The following is a 20211-nucleotide window of genomic DNA, read 5'->3' as shown; positions in this document are numbered from 1 at the left end:
ATTTCAGCAGCTACTTAACATCTCACCAAGTGGACATGCCAATCCATTGTTTCCTGTTGATTTATGTGTGTTTTAGCTAGATGCAGACTTACCTGCTGAAACAGAGACTCAAAATAACAGAGAGGAATTCCCTGGTGGTCCAGTGGTTAGGACGCAGTGCTTTCACTGCCGGGGCCCAGGTTCGATCCCTGGTCAGAGAACTAAGATCCTGCAAGCCATGTGGTGTGGCCAACAAACAAACAAACAAAGGGAAATTTGAATTTACAGTTTTCTTATCCAAACAGACCAGCTCTAGTATGGTGGCTCCACAGTGCAGACAAAGAGGCTTTTTCCATCTCGTTGCTCTGCCATATCCCCAGGGTGCTGCCCACGTCAGCACAGCCCCAGGTGGCTCACAACTACATCCACATTCTAGGCAGAGAGTAGGGGAGCCTCAGTCAGAAGCCACATCCTCACTTTTGCTTGTATCTCCATTGGCCAGCACTTAGTCACATGGTCACCTGGGTGCAAGAGAGGCTGGGAAATGTAGTCATAAATTTTGACAGCCGTGTGCTGACCTAGGTCAGGGATTCCATCATAATTAGAGAGCAAGGGAACTGGATATTGATTGCAGACAACTAGTTGCAAGGTTGTTTCTAATGATTCACTATTTACAATGGTGAAGGTCATCTTTAATGTAAAGCTTTTTCTATACTTAGGGTTTTTGTTGTGGTTGTTGGTTGCTCTGTTTTGTTTTGTTCTGTTCGGTGACATTCCCAGAAGTAGAATGAGTAGATAAAAGGGTACAGATCTTAGACTCTCCATACTTACTGATACAGTCTCTTTACTCCCTCACCAGAATTGGATACTATAATTTTTTATTGAATAAATTTGACATATAACATTGTGTACAGCATGTTACATTGACATTTATATATTGTAATATGATAGCCATTGTCACAATATTCATCACATTACATAATTATCGTACAATACTCTTGTCTGTATTCACTATACTGTGCATTATATCCCTGTGACTTATTTACTACTCGTTGAAAGTTTATAAGATACTATAATATTTTTTTAATCTGCCTTTTCCAAGGGAAAAAGAAGGAGCAGGGAGAGGAGGAGAGCTGAAGAGGAGGAAGGAGATATTTGGGGGTTCTTGTGATGTTAGTGTGTGTTTCATACTAGCAGGGCCAGCACCTTCTGGTGTTTGCTTACTGGCTATATTTTCTTTTCTTTTTTTTTTTTTTTTGCGGTACGCGGGCCTCTCACTGCTGTGGCCTCTCCTGTTGCGGAGCACAGGCTCCGGACGCACAGGCTCAGCGGTCATGGCTCACGGGCCCAGCCACTCCGCGGCATGTGGGATCTTCCCGGACCGGGGCACGAACCCGTGTCCCCTGCGTCGGCAGGCGGACTCTCAACCACTGCGCCACCAGGGAAGCCCAGAACTGTTTTAATTTTGACAACAAGCACATATTACTTCTTTGAGGGAAGAGAGACTTGATCTTAAATTTCTATTTCTCCCATCAGTGCCTAGCACAGCAGATGCCTAGTAAATATATACTAATTTATAATAATTCCCTAGGAACACTTACTAGAAGTTTCTGTTCTCTGATTACTCCATCAATTTCAAGATGAATCTGTTTTGGACACATTACACGAGCATAGACATACCCATTGTCTTTGCTAGGAGCCATACATGCCCTTCCCGTAATATGAAGAGAGTGTCACACCGGAAGGGACCACCTCTCCTGGAGCGGGTCTGACCAAGAGAGACACCCCCTTAGTCCAAAGAGGCTGCAGTGTGGGAGGTGAGCCAGGCAGGAGAGGCAACCAGACTGGAGAGGCTGCTGGAAGAAGGCAGGTCCCGGGATGCTCAGAGCACAGAGCACAGGGACTTTTGTACTAGGGAAGGTCCTGCAGGGTCCTGCTTGGCTTCGATCACCTGTTTTCTTTGATACTCCTCAGTCCTGAAAGGGAAGAAGGGTGGGACAACAAAGGGAATAAAGTTTCGGATAGAGATTAGTCATAAACTTAGTAAGGGAACTCGGTTTTAGGGGGACTCGGTTTCAACAAGGGGATCAGCCTGTGGCAGGAAGAAGCCCCCCAAGTAAGACAGAGCGGTTAGAGGAGAGAGAGAACAAAGGAAACAAGATGTCAGACAAGGTCAGAGGGATGAGCCGGCCTCGTGGGGCCCAGCACGACTACCCCTTGGGAGCAAGAATCCACTAAAATGGTGAGAACAATTATGCATGGTAGGACTGCAGAAGAGCGGCCCAAACCAAGAGATAGCTAGAGATTGGACCTTCCAGGGGTTGTAAGGGATGGGCTGCAGGAAGTGGGCAGGACAGAGGGGTCAAGGTCACTCCGTTTCTGGCTGGGTGGACAGCAGTACCAGTCACTGAATGGGAATGGGAGGCCCTGGAAGAGAACTGGCCTGTTTCATTTCTGTTTTGTTTTTAGGAGGGAGAGGTTTGAAAGGACTCAAAAGTTCAGTTTTGGAGATATTAAATTTAAGTTTGGAAACGTCTTTGAGATGGGCAAGAGGGATGTCTGGGAAGAATATGACTAAAAGAGGAGAGATCTTGGCTAGAGATGTAACTATGAGACGTCTGTGTTCACGCACAGATATCGAAGGCATAGGCGTGGATGCGTAAGAAAGCACAAGGCTCAGAGCACAGAGATGAAACGTGGTGCAGGGGACTTGTCAGCGGCTCAGAGCTCTGACAACGATGGGTCCACCTTTTGCAGAAATAAGGAGAATGAGTTTTGAGAAACTGCTCCAGCAAATGTGCCAGCCTGAGTGGTCACCAAGAAGAAAACTCTAGTGAGTGCCGAGCAGGAGCTAATTTATGCAATGAGGATGTGCAGAGGAAGCACAAGGTGTCAAAACAGAAATGAGATTCGGGCAAAAGCTAGATACCTGCACAGACATCCCCAGGAACCAACAGGCAGAAGGTGCTTTGGTGGCCGCTGAGCTAAACCTTACCCAGAAAAGTGGGTTTGAGTATTTTGTCAGTTTTTTTCTTTGCATACCGTGAAATTACTGAGTGCAGCACGCACTGACTGTATGGTGGGAAGTATCAATATCTCCTCTTCACTTCGGAGGAGTGCCACAGGCTGACAGCATAAGTGCCCAGGGAAGATGGTGCTGACACCACAGGAGCACGCAGAACCAAGGAAGGACGCAAGAACTGATTGTATCATCAGCTGATAGACCATTAAAAAGAATTGCTAATGATGGATCATGGCATGATTTCTTTTTCTTTTTTTTTTAAATTAATTTTTATTGGAGTATAGTTGCTTTACAACGTTATGTTAGTTTCTTGCTGATCACTGCATGATTTCTGGCTTATAACTCGAGTCCAGAAACCTTTGTGGCACTGCTGTAAAAAAACCCTTCCTTTCTCTTGTACGTATCTATGTGGAAGTTTCTCAGCACCAGCACCTATAACAATAAAAAAAGGAACTGATGTGATGTTAATGTATCTTATTCCAGTAGAGAGATAAATAAACTGATTGGGAGAGAAAAACAACCTCATTCACCTCATTAAGAGATGCATTTCCAATAAAAATTTACTTTTTTATGTTTAACAATTATTTACCAAAATTAGCAACCCATATATATTGCTTTAATCACATACATGTTACTAATAATGGCAATGATAACCCTAACCAGAAGAAACTTTTCAGTACTTAAAGACTTCTGATCGTAGGATGTAAACTTTCCTTAAATTTTAATTTATATTTATGTTGCTGAGAAACCTGATAGGAATAATTCATAAAAGACTTCCAAACATAGCATGTATTACATTAGGATAAAATTAGATGTGGGAAGTGGTTGGAAAGACAAGTTTAGGAAGAAAAAGGAACAGTTAAAGAAGAGCTTACATATTTTTATTTTATTTATTTATTTATTTATTTTTCTTTTTCTAAATCCCAAGCTCCTAATTTATCCCTCACCCTTTTCCCCTCTGATAACCATAAGTTTGTTGTCTATGTCAATGAGTCTGTTTCTGTTTTGTAAATAAGTTCATTTGTATCATTTTTTTACATTCCACATTTAAGTGATATCATGTGATATTTGTCTTTCTCTGACTTACTTCACTTAGTATGATAATGTCTAGGTCCATCCATGTTGCTGCAAATGGCATCATTTCATTCTTTTTAATGGCTGACTAGTATTCCACTGTATATATGTACCACATCTTCTTTATCCATTCATCTGTTGGTGGACATTTAGGTTGCTTCCATGTCTTGGCTATTGTAAATAGTCCTGCTATGAACATTGGGGTGCATGTATCTTTTCGAATTAGAGTTTTCTTCTTTTCTAGATATTTGCCCAGGAGTGGGATTGCTGGATTATATGGTAAGCCTATTTTTAGTTTTTTAAGGAACCCCTATAATGTTCCCCACAGTGGCTGCACCAATTTACATTCCCACCAACAGTGTAGGAAGGTTCCCTTTTCTCCACGTGCTCTCCAGCATTTATTATTTGTAGACTTTTTGGTGATGGTCATTCTGACTGGTGTGAGGTGATACTTCAATGTAGTTTTGATTTGCATTTCTCTAATAATTAGCAATGTTGAGCATATTTTCATGTGCCTGTTGGCCATCTGGAGGTCTTCTTTAGAGAAAAGTCTATTTAGGTCTTATGTCCATTGGGTAGTTTGCATTTCTTGATGTTGAGCTGTATGAGCTGTTTGTATATTTTGAAAATTAAGCCCTTGTCTGTTGCATCATTTGTAAGTATTTTCTCCCATTCCATTGGTTGTCTTTTTGTTTTGTTTATGGTTTCCTTTGCTGTGCAAAAGCTTGTAAGTTTGATTAGGTCCCATTTACTTATTTTTGCTTTTATTTCTTTTGTCCTGGGAAACTGATGATTTATGTCAGAGAATGTTTTGTCTATGCTCTCTTCTATGAGTTTTATGGTGTCATGTCTTATATTTAAGTCTTTAAGCTATTTTGATTTTATTTTTGAGTATGGTGTGAGGGAGTGTTTTAACTTCGTTGATTTACATGCTGCTGTCCAGCTTTCCCATTGCCACTTACTGAAGACACTGTCTTTTCTCCATTGTATATTCTTGCCTCCTTTGTCGAAGATTAATTGACCAAAGATGTGTGTTTATGTATTTTTAAGTGGTGGGTATCAAATTGCTATGGCATTTAGATATCACTGCATGTATAGCCAAGAGTCACATAAGTCTTATTTTAAAATATGTTAATAGCTGCACTAAATTTGGAGTTGCATCCTTTTAAACTTGTGATGGAAAATTTTAGGTGGAAGATTGAAAATTGTGAGGGGTAACTTTGAAGACAGTACCTTGCCACATTTTGGAATCATCCCGAGTTTAGGGCTCTCTCTGTGGTGAGATTCAGAATTTGAGTCTGTCATCAAGCAAGAACTAAAAGTGCCATGTTCTGCAAGCCACACCCTCCCTGGTGTATTTTCTGGGATCATCTCTATAAGTCATGAGCCAAGTAGGATTCAGTTCACATGTTCGTACTGGACCATCACATCCTATCTCCACCTTGGCTCCCCTCTCCTCAAAAGCAGGAAAAGATTTCACTCCTCTACCCAAGCTCGGAATCAATCAGGAGGGCAAAAAAGCAGGACAGAATAGTACCCTACACACCTCACCAAGCGGGTTGCTTGATGATCTTTCATTAATTTGCCACAGGTTTATTGAGTACCTACTATGTGCAGGCGTGATACTCAGTGATCTACTGTTAGGCTGCCATCCACTAGTAGAATCTGCCCTCTACTTCTCTTTTAAAAAGCTTAAAGAAGCACTTAAATAAAAGAAGAACCCAGCAATAACTAACAACCATAGGTTTTCACCAAAAAAAAAAAAAATTTAAATGATCCATGAACATTTAAAAAGATGTTCAACCCCTCTAGTAATTAAACACAAATTAACCACAATGAGAAATCATTTGCCTGCTATTAGACTGACATAGGTTGATAATATCCAAGGTTGACAAGGGTGAGGGGACTGGGAAATACACTTCGACATAATTTGTTGGTGAAGACATAAATTGGTACAAAAATTTGAGCAAAAATGAAGAATATTAAGCTTTTTTAAAGTTTATACCTTTTGATTTGTTGATTTCCCATTGAAGACTACCGTCATGACCCTGGCCCAGCCTGCTGCTGGGATTGTCAGGACCTTTGTAAGACTTTGATTACATGTCCCCAACCACTCCCACTTTTGAAGAACAGCCTCTTAGGGCCCTGCTCCCAACACACTTTTCAGCGCCGAGAATGTGGAGGGGAGTGGACTGGTGCCCGGCTCAGCCACCCGGGGATGCAGGGGCTCAGGCTGCACTTCTCTCTCTGTCCCTGTCCTCTTTCCACACCACACACACGCACACACACACACACACACACGCACACAGGGAAGGATAGTAAGAGCACTGGGCTTGAACATGACACCCGGGTGGCTTACCCCATAGGCCTCGTTTTCCTTCCTGGCCATAGGAGATTAGATCGGATGACCTCTCTGAGTTCCCCATCCAACTAGATTGGATGTTCCTCTCTGAGTTTAACCCTACTTCTGCCCTCAAGGAATTTATAATGTAGTAGAGGGAGCAGGAGATATATCTTAATTCATGCAAACATTTATTGAATGCTGCTAGGCAATAAAGTTTAAAATATATATAATTTTTAATTGTATTTTTTTGGCCACGCTGTGTGGCTTGCATGATCTCAGTTCCTCGACCAGGGATTGAACCGGGGCCCCGGCAGTGAAAGCCTGGAATCCTAACCACTAGGCCACCAAGGAACTCTAAAATATATAATTTTAAAACATCATTTTTTCATAGAGAAAAATAACACAATAACTAAATACAATATTAGGAATGGAAGTAAATATTTAGAATGAGAAAAGTATGTTACAAATTTTTTTAAGTTGAAAACTACCACAAACATTATAAAATCCAGAAAAATTAAATAGAATGATTAATTATCTGCTACACCTTTATAACATTTTTTCCTTATAGTTTCTGGCTACAAGTTCTTTGGCGAACTCTTTAAATGACAATAATCTTGTCAGAGAAATTAAAAAGATGGTCTTCCCTCCACCATGGTGGATAAAAAGTTAGTGATTTAGTAATTTAGAAAAGTTTCCTTCACCTTCTGTGCCAGTTGTCAATTTATTGCTTCTCAGCTCCCAATATCTCTTCGTTGTTCTATAATTAATTAAGCTGGACCCTGGAAATATTTGTTTGCCAGCTGCTATGTGGTAAGCTTCGCCAGCAGAGGGCGCTGGAGGGACACTGGAGGAGCAAGGGGTTTCTCTTCCTGGTTCAGGTGCGTTGCTGGTGGCCATCTCCTGTAGCACAGGGGGATCCGCCAGCATCTGGCTCCTGCAAGACACAGGGTTTCCAGCAGCACGTGCGGCTTCCGCAGCACTTAGCTCCAATGATTCCCAGCAGCCAGTAGCTCCCTTGGCACCCCTGGGGCAGCTTCACGGGGGGTTGTGGCCCGTAAGGCACTGTCCTGTGAACAGATTCCCCTGGCATTTTCTCCCGTGGCTTTGGGGCAGGTTCTAAAGCATGACACCTCCCCGTGGATGGTCCCTCTGGCACCACAGGAGAAGATTTGCAGCAAGTTCTGTCAACCTGGTACCTCAGTGACTTCTCTGCCTTGCAGCGAGCCAAGCCCTCTCCGAGAAGTTCTGGATCTCAGCCCTGCAGAGGGACCGCTTCTCACCCGGGTGATGGCCACTCCCTGTATCTGCTGTGCCTGCGTTCTGTAAGTAAGCATCTTTACTCCTTTCTAGCCAATCCTTTATTACTCTGATCCCCTGTTAATGTTAATTCTTTTTTTTTTTTTTTTTTTTTTTTTTTTGCGGTATGCGGGCCTCTCACTGCTGTGGCCTCCCCCGTTGCGGAGCACAGGCTCCGGACGCGCAGGCCCAGCGGCCATGGCTCACGGGCCCAGCCGCTCCGCGGCATATGGGATCCTCCCAGACCGGGGCACGAACCCGTATCCCCTGCATCGGCAGGCGGACTCTCAACCACTGCGCCACCAGGGAGGCCCTAATGTTAATTCTTTAAAAAAAATTTTTTAATTGAAATTGATGTACAATATTATATGTTACAGGTGTACAGTATAGTGAGTCACAGGTTTTAAAGGTTATGCTCCATTTATAGTTATTATAAAATATTGGCTATATTCCCTGTGTTCTACAATATATCCTTACAGCTTATTTTATACCTAACAGTTTGTACCTCTTAATCCCCTACCCCTGCGTTGCCCCTCCCCCTTCCCTCTCCCCACTGGTAACCACTAGTTTGTTCTCTATATCTGTGAGTCTGTTTCTTTTTGGTTATATTCACTAGTGTGTTGTATTTTCTAGATTCCACATACAGTGATATCATACAGTATTTGTCTTTCTCTGTCTGACTTATTTCACTTAGCATAATGCCCTCCAAGTCCACCCATGTTGCTGCAAACGGCATTACTTCATTCTTTCTTATTGCTGAGTAGTATTCCCTTGTAGATATATATACTACATCTTCTTAATCCATTCATCTGTTGATGGACACTTAGGTTGCTTCCATGTCCTGGCTATTGTAAATAGAACTGCAATGAACATTGTGGTACGTGACTCTTTTTGAATTATGGTTTTCTCAGGGTATATGCCCAGGAGTGGGATTGCTGGGTCGTATGGTAGTTCTGTTTTTAGTGTTTTGAGAAACCGCCATACTGTTTTCCACAGTGGCTGCACCAATGTACATTCTGCCAATAGTGTATGTGGGTTCCCTTTTCTCCACACCCTCGCCAACATTTGTTATTTGTGTTGTTTTTGATGACAGCCATTCTGACAGGGGTAAGGTGATATCTCATTGTGGTTTGCATTTCCCTGATAATTAGCGATGTTGAGCATCTTTTCATATGCCTGTTGGCCATCGGCATGTCCTCTTTGGAGAAATGTCTAAAGTCTTCTGCCCATTTTTTAAATTAGGTTGTTTGTTTTTTCCATGTTGAGTTGTACGAGCTGTGTTCATATCTTGGATATTAACCCCTTATCCGTCACATCATTTGGAAATATTTTCTCCCATTCAGTAGGTTGTCTTTTTTTTTTTAATAGTTATCAGTGTTTTTTTTTAAGGTTAACAAAGCCGTTTTATATATTTTTTAATATTTCTTTATATTCTTTTTTTTTTTTTTTTTTTGCGGTACGGGGGCCTCTCACTGTTGTGGCCTCTCCCGTTGCGGAGCACAGGCTCCGGACGCGCAGGCTCAGTGGCCACGGCTCACGGGCCCAGCCGCTCCACGGCATGTGGGATCTTCCCGGACCGGGGCACGAACCCGCGTCCCCTGCATCGGCAGGCAGACTCTCAACCACTGCGCCACCAGGGAAGCCCCTTTATATTCTTTATTTTTTTGCTGCATCAGGTCTTAGTTGTGGCACGTGGGGTCTTCACTGAAGCATGCGGGATCTTTCGTTGCATTACGAGCTCTTCGTTATGACGTATGGGCTTCTCTCTGGTTGTGGTGTGCGGCTCCAGGGCACGTGGTCTCTGTAGTTTGCGGCATGCAGGCTTAGTTGCCCCACGGCATGTGGGATCTTGGTTCCCCAAACAGGGATCAAACCCACGTCCCCTGCATTAGAAGGCGGATTCTTTACCACTGGACAACCCAGGGAAGTTCCCCAATAGGTTGTCTTTTCATTTTGTTGATTGTTTCATTTGCTTTTGCTATGCAAGAGCTTTTTAGTTTAATTAAGTCCCATTTGTTTATTTTTGCTTTTATTTCCTTTGCTTTAGGAGACAGATCCAAAAAAATATTGATTATGTCAAAGAATGTTCTGCCTATGTTTTCTTCTAGGAGTTTTATGGTTTCTGGTCTTACATTTAGGTCTTTAATCCATTTTGAGATCATTTTTGTATACAGTGTTAAAGTTAATTCTTTATCTTAAACTTTCTTGTTCAAGTTGCTGTGAGGTTTCTATCTCCTGACTGGACCCTGACTCATAACATCTTTACAACCCATTGTTGGTAAATTTTAAGGATTATTTTTGCATTTAAGGAAATCTCTATCAAATTTCACATATGAGTTGTAAGGTTTCAGGGCATTTTGAGTTATTTTGCTCAGTGACTAATCTTAAAAACCCTTTGGGGCTTCCCTGGTGGCGCAGTGGTTGAGAGTCCGCCTGCCGATGCAGGGGATACCGGTTCGTGCCCCGGTCTGGGAGGATCCCACATGCCGCAGAGCGGCTGGGCCTGTGAGCCATGGCCGCTGGGCCTGCGCGTCCGGAGCCTGTGCTCCGCAACGGGAGAGGCCACAGCAGTGAGAGGCCCGCATACCGCAAAAAAAAAAAAAAGAAAAAAAAAACCCTTTGAATTAATGACGTTTATTAACCAGAGTGTCATGGATGACGTCCCTGAAGTGGCAGTCTCTGAGTTTTATTTTGTCACTGTCAATGTCAGCATTTCATGTCAAATTAACAAAGAAGTTACATTCTTTTCCAATGTGTTCATGCGATTCATTAACTGGGTTATCAAACAATCCCCAAATCTATTCATTTGTCTATTGAAAATTTATATTTTCCCCTGAATCAATTACTGCTTTTTATGTGATCTGAAAGTTGTTATAATTTGCTTCTCAATATCAGAATAATTTATATTGAATTTCTTTTTCATCTTCACTGCTTTTGTAGAGTCTGCTGATTTTAAGTTGAGTTTAAAGATGCCAAAAGAAGGTATCCTATAACCGCAATCTAGAGTCTATAATTTCTCACTCATTTTATTAAAATGTTCCGAAACAGTTTTTGAAATTGCAGTTAAAAGACAGTCTCCCAGTTTTCTCAGACGTACCATTCCCATCGATAAAAGGGGGGAAATGTACACTGTACTTAATTTATACTCTGCCCAAGGGGCGAGCAGAGGGCACATCCCAACAACAGCTGTTACAGACAAGTCAGAATTTACAGTCTTCTCTGGGCTGCAGAGCTGAACCTCCCTCCTTTGGACTCAGTAATCCCTCCCCCACCCCAGCATCTGAAGTTCTTCATCTCTTTTAACATATTTGTATTCATGTGTCTACAGAGACCCTTTTATCAGGCAAAAATCACCTCCGTCACCCCAAGCAGAAAATGCCAGGCACCTCACCCTTTCAGCCTCCCTGGCAACTACAGGGCAAGCACATATAAAAGTTTCCACCAGTCAGCCACATCCCTCCCACACCTCAGATGGGAAGCTAGTGACTAAACGAGGTCGGTCTATGCAGACTCTTTTAGCCCCGGTACAGCTACATCCAGTGTCCAGAGGCGGCGGCAGTAGCAGCTCTAGCTGCCTGGAGCAGTAGAGTATGGGGGAGGTAACACCGGGGCACTCGTGAGGTGAGATCATAAGACGCCATGGACCTCACTGTGCTCCCCGGGACGCTCCTTCCCGGGACCCAGCTGCCATGCCGTGAGGAAGCCCAAGCCAGCTCATGTACAGCGACCACACCAAGAGGCTTGTGTAGGAGCTATGGCTCACAGCCGGTCTCAACTGTCAGGCCTGCAGTGAGCGAGGAAGCCTCCACAGGATTCCAGCCCCAGCTGTCAAATCGCCCTAGCCTTCCAGTCTTCCCAGCTGAGATCCTGGACACGGTGGAGCAGAGACTACGTTCCTCTCTTTGCCTCTTCTGGGTTCCCAACCCGCAGAACCAGGTGCCTAAAAAAAAAAAACCATCATTTTTGACACTCAGTTTTGGGGAGGTTGGTTTTGCAACAAGCAGACAGAAGTGGACGGCAGAGCTATGGGCAGGGTTAAAGGCAACGAGCTGCCCCAAGAAGGGCCCTACCTGGACAGCATCCACACCCAGGCCTGACCTAGGCAGTCGTGTTAGCAGAGCCCATGAAGCTGGAGGTGGGCGAGGGGCCGCCCGAAGGGGCAGTTGTCCTGAGGCACCAGAACACCCAGCCTCCTCGGTCCACCCCTGAGCACCTGGGGGCACAGCCCCGAGACCCAGCCTGACAGGAAGGGTGGAGAATGAGTCTGAGGGCGCAGTGGTGTTACAAGGGGGACACTCTGCGGGGCTGGAAGTAGAGAAGTGTGGACATGGGATTTCCCTGGTGGTGCAGTGGTTCAGAATCTGCCTGCCAATGCAGGGGACCACGGGTTCGAGCCCTGGTCTGGGAAGATCCCACATGCCGCAGAGCAACTAAGCCCATGCGCCACAACTACTAAGCCTGCGTGCTGCAACTACTGAGCCCGCGAGCCGCAACTACTGAAGCCCGCGTGCCTAGAGCCCGTGCTCTGCAACAAGAGAAGCCACTGCAGTGAGAAGCCCGCTCACCACAACGAAGAGTAGCCCCCGCTCGCCGCAACTAGAGAAAGCCCGCGTGCGGCAACGAAGACCCAACGCAGCCAAAATAAATAAATAATTAAATTTATTAAGAAACGAAGAAGTGTGGACATGTGTAATCTCCCATGAGTGACCAAGATGTGGGGTGGTAAGCGCTTCCATGAGGTGGGATTTTACCAGCCAGTGAGGAGCTGCACATTACAGACAATGGGTGCGGCCTTGGGTGCGGCCTTGGGTGCGGCAACAAGCACTTCCTGCAGCTCATTTGTCTCGCGGCCCCTGAACAAGCAGCACCGTAGATCCCGCTGCGCCGAGGCCTTCCCGGCTGCCCCGATGACAGCGCCCACATATCTCGGAGGGAGGTGCACGGAATACTAAAAACTCTAAATGCTGCAATCAGGACTCTGAAAGTAATGTTGCTGGAATTATTGAGGAAAATTTACAAGTGAAATAACCTAAAAGGCTGCAAATGCAAATGACATTAAATTAGCAGGGATTCAGGGAGCACAAGAATGACTCGTCCTTCCTGGAAAAAGAAAGTGGTTAGAGATCAAATCACAAGCCAGGAAGGACAGGGGACACCACCCCCAAACCCCACATTCCTGACACGGTGTCCTTGGACCCCAGCCCTTAAGGAGCTGACCCCAACCTCAGAGGGTACGTACCACCAAACCTTGCTTACCAGCAACCTTGACGCAAACCTGAGCACCTGGGTCATTTCTGAACTGAACCCGTGTTTCATCTGGCTCTGGTCCCCTGTGAGGGCTGGCTGCTCGGGACCCTCTCACAGGGGCCATCCTGAGGACCCTGACCTGGGGAATACGGCGGCGACACGCAGAGCAGAGGGATGCTATGTTGGTACACGTGCAGAGTGGACGTAACTACCCTTAGTACTTACATCCTCAACGTGAGCTTAAAATGCAGATCCTCACGTCAAATTTTGCCAACAGCAACCCCTCTGCTCTGGCCCACTGTCCCCTCCTTCCCCAGCGGGACACCCCATGATGCACCCAGGGCTGAGCAGCTGAGTGCAGGTGACCTTCAGATGAAAGGCTGCCTCTCCCGATGTGAGCACCTGAGCACAGGCAGGGAGGAAAGAGCCCAGGGCGGGGGGTCCAGAGATGGGGTTCTAAACTCAGCTCTGTGTCTAATGAACAGTGTGACCTTGGGCAAATCCCGTGCCCCATCTGGCCTCTGCTCAGTGTCTGGATGGCTCTAAGATCCGTCCTGATGCTGAGACTCTGACTCGGTGGGGAGAGGAGGGAGGCTCGTGGAGAGTCCTCCCAAGGTGACTTACATGAGCAGAGCCCACTGCCCTTCCGTTCCAAGAGGAACCTCTACCTGCTTGGCGGCCTCAGCTGCCCGGGTCCTCTCTGGTGTGACTGGACTTGGGTTGAACGCAGCGAGGCCATTGTTTTCTCCGTGGAAAATCTCGGATAAGGAGCAGGGCTCCACTACAGCCAGATCAGACTGGCCTCCATGATAGGGTCCCACCTCCCCTTCCCTTGATATCCCAGCCAGCCTGGCCTCCTGACCCCAGCGCACAGTCACCTGTGCATGCACACACACACACCCTGCCGGTTCAGTACAAGCTCAGTGTTTCCCTGATGTGGAACATCTAGCTCTCCTCTCTGTCCACCCATCCCGTATAATCTAGCTCAAGTTTCACCTCCTCTGCGAAGCCCTCCTGGTTACATCTTCATGCAGCCAAACAGCATCAATTCTCCCCCATTTCAGCCGTAGCACTTAGTGCCCAAACTGTAGACTAAGGTCTAGATAATTTCTATGCAATATTTAAATGCAGCTTCAAACATACAAGCCAAGAAATGTCACCAGCACATGCCTTGCGTGGTCTTTTTTCATTCATCACATTGAATACTTCCAAGGACTTTTCTTTTTTCTTTTTCTTTTTTGGCTGTGTTGGGTCTTCGTTGCTGCGCACAGGCTTTCTCTAGTTGCGGTGAGCGGGGTCGCTGAGGTGCCCGGGCTTCTCATTGCAGAGGCTTCTCTTGTTGTGGAGCACGGGCTCTAGGCACGTGGGCTTTAGTAGTTGTGGCACGTGGACTTCAGTAGTTGTGGCACGTGGGCTCTAGAGCGCAGGCTCCGTACTCAGTAGTTGTGGCACATGGGCGTAGTTGCTCTGTGGCATGTGGGATCTTCCCGGACCACAGCTCGAACCTGTGTCCCCTGCATTGGCAGGCAGATTCTTAACCACTGTGCCACCAGGGAAGCCCCTTCCAAGGACTTTTCATCTGCAGACTTAACGATGCTCAGTTTGGGGAAATGTTCATGTATTTTTACAAATTAACTTCTTTCCTATATTTTTTGTTCCCTGTTTCCAAAACTGCAATTTGGATACTCTGGATTTATCTTCTAATTTTATTTTCTCTCCTAAATTCCCAGAAGCGAAGGTCATGAAATACATATTGAAAGAGTACCCTAAATGCCCCATACAATGTAAAGTTGGACTCCCTCAAAAGCACATCATCATGAATTTTCAGTATACTAAAGATAAAGAGAAAACTCTAAAAGTTTCCGAAAAGAAAAAGAATAGATTTGATAGGAAAGATCATGGATCAGAATGGCCTCAGACTTTTTTTTTTTAATGTATTTATTTATTTATTTTGGGCTGCTTTGGGTCTTGTTGTGGTACACGGGCTTCTCATTGTGGTGGCTTCTCGTGTTGCTGAGCACGGGCTCTAGGTGCGTGGGTTTCAGTAGTTGTGGCACGTGGGCTCAGTAGTTGTGGCTCACGGGCTTAGTTGCTCCATGGCATGTGGGATCTTCCTGGGCCAGGGATCGAACCCGTGTCCCCTGCATTGGCAGGCGGATTCTTAACCACTGCGCCACCAGGAAAGCCTGGCCTCAAACTTCTTATCAACACTAGGCAGTAGCAGTGCCCTCAAAACTCTGAGGGAAGGTCATTCCCAAACAACATTTATATACCCAGCTCAGCTGCAGAGGGTTAGGATGAAATAGACATGTTCACAGGTGCATAGTCTCAAGACTTCATCTCACACGCCCTTTCTCAGAAAGCTACTGAAGGATGTGCTCAGTCAAAATGGGAGGATAAAGTCAGAAATTAGAAGAAAGAGGATCCAGGAAATGGGCTGCCACCCAAGTGAGAGGAGGCTAAGTCCAGGATATCAGCTGGCCCCAGACGAAAATAAGAGCCCATTTACATGAGAGCAGGGCAGAGGGCCCCAGGGAAGAACTCTTCAACACACTGAAATTAATAGAATATCTAATATAGCTGAGTTTATACAACTTGTAAATTGGTTAGAATTTGGTGATAAAATAGTGATAAACCTATGGAGCACGAAGCAAAAGCCCACGCAAGACAATTAATAAAATCCACAGCAAATGAAACATGGCAGAGAGGAAAGAATAACCATGGCTCATCTGTGAGTAGCAGTTATCTAATCTGTTAAAGGGGAAATTGATCTAACCCCAAATAAGATGTAACTGGGAGGTGAGGAGACAGGAAGTGTACGGGGGTGAAGAAGAGCTAAATCTTCATCCTCCATCCTGAGCAGAAAACACCTCAAATGAAAAGCGGAGATTATAAATCTGTTGTTTTGTGACGTGGAGGTAAAGCATAAAAGAATCAGCTAAAAGTGCAGAGAGCTGCCCCCGCGAATAGGAAGTGGGGAGGTGGGAACTGCTGCTTTTCTTACCAGCCTCCTGTAACTATTTGACTTTAGTCTGTGTAATTTTAGTAAAATTACACAAAGCGAGACCCTAAGGAGTTGAGTGGATGTGCCGTGTGCGTGGGCCGGGCCTACTGGCCACCCTCGGGAGGTCCCCCGGTGTGTCGCGGCACTCACACCCCAGAACTGCCCCTCCAGGAGACTCGACGGGGAGTGGGGAGTGAGGGTCAGAGGGGGGACTGGGAGGGCGCGGTTGGGTGGGGTGCTGAAAGGGCTTCCGGAGGTCAGGGCACCACCGGGTGGGCCCGAGCCTAGCGTGGCGTGGGCGGCCGGCTCCGGTTTGGAGCGCTCCATTTGCCCGCGCCCGGGAAGCAACGCAGGGTGTCGGTCCCGCGACGGCCGCCAGGTGGCGCCAGAGCCCGCGCGTCCCCGCCGCGCCCTCCCTGGGCGCCGAGGTCAAACCCAGCGCGGGGGAGGCAGCCGGGTCTCAAGGGTGCATCTTAGGATCCCGCCTCGGCAGCCTCAGGGGAAACTTGTTTTCAGTAGAAATTTTAAAATTTTCAAATATATACCAAAGCAGAGCGAAGGCTAATCCAGTTTCTCCTATCCGTCCACCCATGCCTCCCCACCCATTTTATTTTTAAAGGCAACTCCCAGACATCCAATCATTTCATGTAAATTTCTCTGTTGGTAACTATAAAATAAGCACACTTTAAAAAATCATAGTCACAATGTCATTACCATAAACATGGAACAACTGCGGGTCCTGGATCAGGAATCTGCGGCACGGAGGGTTGGAACCTCCAGGATCAGGTAGAGAGCCGGCCCTCCACACAGGGCGCGGGGTGGTGGGCATACTGGGGGAGAGGGACCCCCCCTCGCAGTTCCTCGTGTGGACTCCCGCAGAGCTGGGTCACGTGGCCAGCGAGGGGCAGGCTGGGGAGCCCTGGTCCTGCCCACGCCCTCCCCACCCTGGACCACCCTCTCCTGCCCCAAAACAGATCCAGGTCAGCTGGACGGTGAAGGAGCAGAACGGACGACTAGTGCCTTCCGGGGCTGTCCTGTCTGGTCCCATGAATTCAGTGCAGTTCGTAAGGCTTAAATCTTGGGCCCCTTTCTCTGCCCAGCTGGTCCCGTGTGCCCAAGGAACCGAGCAGCCCATCTCTCCTCCGAGCTGTCCTCCTGCCTCCGTCCCGGGGCTGCTCCTCTCCTGCGCTGACCGCAGTGGGGGACAGGCCTGCTGTGCTCCTTCCTTGTGTCCAGCCCTCTCACGTCTCCCCCATTTCAGGGCCAGTCCCTCCAAGGAAATGGGGGGGTGACATAAGCACATGCGGGCGGGTGGCAAGGGTTGTATTTGTCCCTGATCTCCTCTGGCAGGCTGCTCCGGGCTCCAAAGCCGGGGGGTCAAGGCCCAGCTCTGCCTGGCGAGCCGACTGGCCTTGGGCAGGCTACCTCACCTTTCCTGGGTGCAAATCTTCATCGATGCGATGGGAACGGTGGCACCAAGAATAGGTCTGAAGCTTTGAGGGGACTGTCCTGAACGCTGAGCTCAGTGTGTCCCTTGGTGATGTTCTCGCTAAATTGGCCTCTTCCAGACCCCATCTTAGGCCGGCCCCTTTCATTCGTCCTCTCGACAAGTGCCTGCTGTGTGCTGGGTGCCAGGGAGCTGCAGCGAGGAAGGCAGAGCCCACCTCTGCTCTGGCCGAGCTGGGGTTCTTGAGAAGACACAGTCCAACAAGGGCCAGGCAGGTTGTGGGCCGGCAGAGCAGGGAGTGCTGGGGACCAGGGCGCCAGCTTCAGGATGAGCAGGGCTTTCCCAGGTGAGATGCGCTAGCAGGTGGCCCCAAGGTGGGCTCACTTGATCTGCTCAGTGCTGTTCATCCCCACAGGACACCCTGCCCAGTACCCCTTCCTCTGCTCTCAGCTCCTCTCTCCCCTTGGCTTTAGCTACTCTCTCCTTCCAGGCTTCCTCCCAGCCTCTGGCCCACGTGGAGGGAAACAGAGGCCCTGGGAGCTGGAGGAGGCTTGTTGCAGCCCAGCCAGAGGGGGAGACACCGAGTAGATCAGAAGGACTCGGGTCTGCTGACCTGGATCAGCTCTGGCCAGTTGGGTCACATAGTACTGGGGTCCACGGGGCCGACCTGCACCTGTGCGATGCAGGGGAGAGGAGGGGGGCCGAGGGGGGTGGGCTGGGCCCTGGGGAGTCCCCCCTGCAGCCTCCTGGGAGGGTCTCTTCTCCCACCCAAAGGGGCCCCCTACACGTTTTGTAGATGAGGAAACCGAGGCTTAGGAAGGTAGTTTTGTTTCTTTTGGCTTCTGTGACACATCACCACAAACTTGGTCCTGTATGCAACAGAAATGTATTCTCTCTACAGATTCATGAGGAGCTCCCTACGCCTATGCAACAGAGGAGGGAGAATCAGCCTGTCATTCCCAGGGGGCTTTGTGCAATAGCTGCCGTCAAATGGAGGTGTGCAACCACTGCATCAAGTCCCACTCAGGGATGGTCCTGAAAGACAGTAGTGAAGGGAGAGCCTCCTGGTGGTCCCATTTTGGCCAGTCTGGTCGTCTGCTTTGCTTTGGAGGAGAGGTGGCTGGGGCTCTGGATCTACACTGACTAATGAGCAGCGGGCAACAGACTGGCTGGCTGGTCGGGCACCTCTAATGGTCAAGACCAGGAAGTCTGGGAAAGAGGTCCATGGACGGAAGTCCCAGAAGGAGCACCAGGTGAAGACACAAAGGTGTCGTATAAGTTCCCATCAGGGGCAGAAGAGGCTCTGGGTCATCGGGCTGATGAAATGAGCGGTCTGTCCTGTGAATGTCTGTCAGCCTCTCTGCCCCTCCCCCCGGTGCTTTTTCAGTAGGCCCTCCTCACTAGGGCCAGCATGCATATCATCTCCACTGAGGTCCCGAACTGATAAATACTGACAAAGAGCAATGCTGAATCCCCGACATGGCGGACCAGCCTAATGACCTGTATTGTTCCTTCATGGACGGAGCTAGTCATTTGTTCCCTTAGGAACGGAGTCCTGTTCCAGATACAGACTTTCTTTCCCTACTTGCAGAGCTTCTGCCGGCACCAGATTTTCAGAATGCCCTATTCGTTGTCATGGTAACCCACACAACATCCTCTCCAACCAAGGAACTCATTATAGAGCAAAAGATGTGTGGCACTGAGTTCATGCCCAAGGAATTCACTGGTCTGTGCACAGTTACCCAAATACTCAGTTGCAGCTGTTTAGATGAACTGGAGAATGGACTCCTGAAGGCTCAGTTTTGGCACCCACTGCAGGCCAACACCCTGCAAGGCTAGGTGCCCTCCTTGAGGGTGTGGTGTCTCCCCTGGGAGATACCATCTATATAGGGTGCTATTTCCTGCATAGCCAGAATACACAAGGCCTGTTTTGTTTTTGTTTTTGTTTTTTTTGTGTGGTACGCGGGCCTCTCACCGTCGTGGCCTCTCCCGTTGCGGAGCACAGGCTCTGGACGCGCAGGTTCAGCGGCCATGGCTCACGGGCCCAGCCACTCCGCGGCATGTGGGATCTTCCCGAACCGGGGCACGAACCCGTGTCCCCTGCATCGGCAGGTGGTCTCCCAACCACTGTGCCACCAGGGAAGCCCAGGGCCTGTTCTTTGACAAGGTACCCCCAGAGATGCGAGTTGGTCTCCAGCGTAAACTGGAGAGATTCAAGGAGAGAGGAGAGGCATGAAGTAATCATTAGGTGCGTGGATGTGCAGAAGGGCGAGGGTGGACGAAGAAATACCTCTGTCGCTATTGCATCAAACAGCCCTCTTACAGAACGTTTGCTTCTCCCCCATAACCTTGGGCTCAGTAGGTTTGGAGGTCCTAGTGCACAAGAAGGAACACTCTCCCCAGCGAACACAATCTTGATCCCATTAAATTGGAAGCTCATGTTTGCTACTGGCCACTTCAGGGTTTCTCGCGCTGCTGAACCAGCTGTACTGGTCGGGTTGACTTGTCGCAGTTACCAGGGGAAATTGGATTGCGGGGACAGAATAGGCCACGGAGAACAGTATCTGAACCAGAGGGTTTGCTGGAGTGCCTCACAAGTCTCCTCAGTCCAAAAATAATGGCCAGTGGGAAACTGGTGACTCAAGAAAGATAGGACAGGGCTTCCCTGGTGGCGCAGTGGTTGAGAGTCCCCCTGCCGATGCAGGGGACGCGGGTTCGTGCCCCGGTCCGGGAAGATCCCACATGCCGCGGAGCAGCTGGGCCCATGAGCCATGGCCGCTGAGCCTGCGCGTCCGGAG

At 47.9% G+C, this 20211-nt stretch overlaps 1 protein-coding gene across 1 annotated transcript in view; it reads left to right on the top strand.

Moving 5' to 3' along the window:
• The window catches only part of LOC309810213 (uncharacterized protein), a 39574-nt gene that overhangs the window by 7181 nt on the left and 12182 nt on the right, over positions 1-20211 (top strand). The window contains exons 2-3 of the mRNA XM_082632137.1: positions 4320-4354; positions 7640-7741. Coding sequence (XP_082488263.1) covers positions 4320-4354; positions 7640-7741 — 137 coding nt within the window. The remainder of the gene's footprint in view (positions 1-4319; positions 4355-7639; positions 7742-20211) is intronic.

This window comes from Mesoplodon mirus (genome assembly GCF_964341445.2).
Source record: "Mesoplodon mirus genome assembly, chromosome: 9".
NCBI classification, from domain to species: Eukaryota; Metazoa; Chordata; class Mammalia; order Artiodactyla; family Ziphiidae; genus Mesoplodon; species Mesoplodon mirus.
This window is presented reverse-complemented; position numbering and strand designations above follow the sequence as displayed.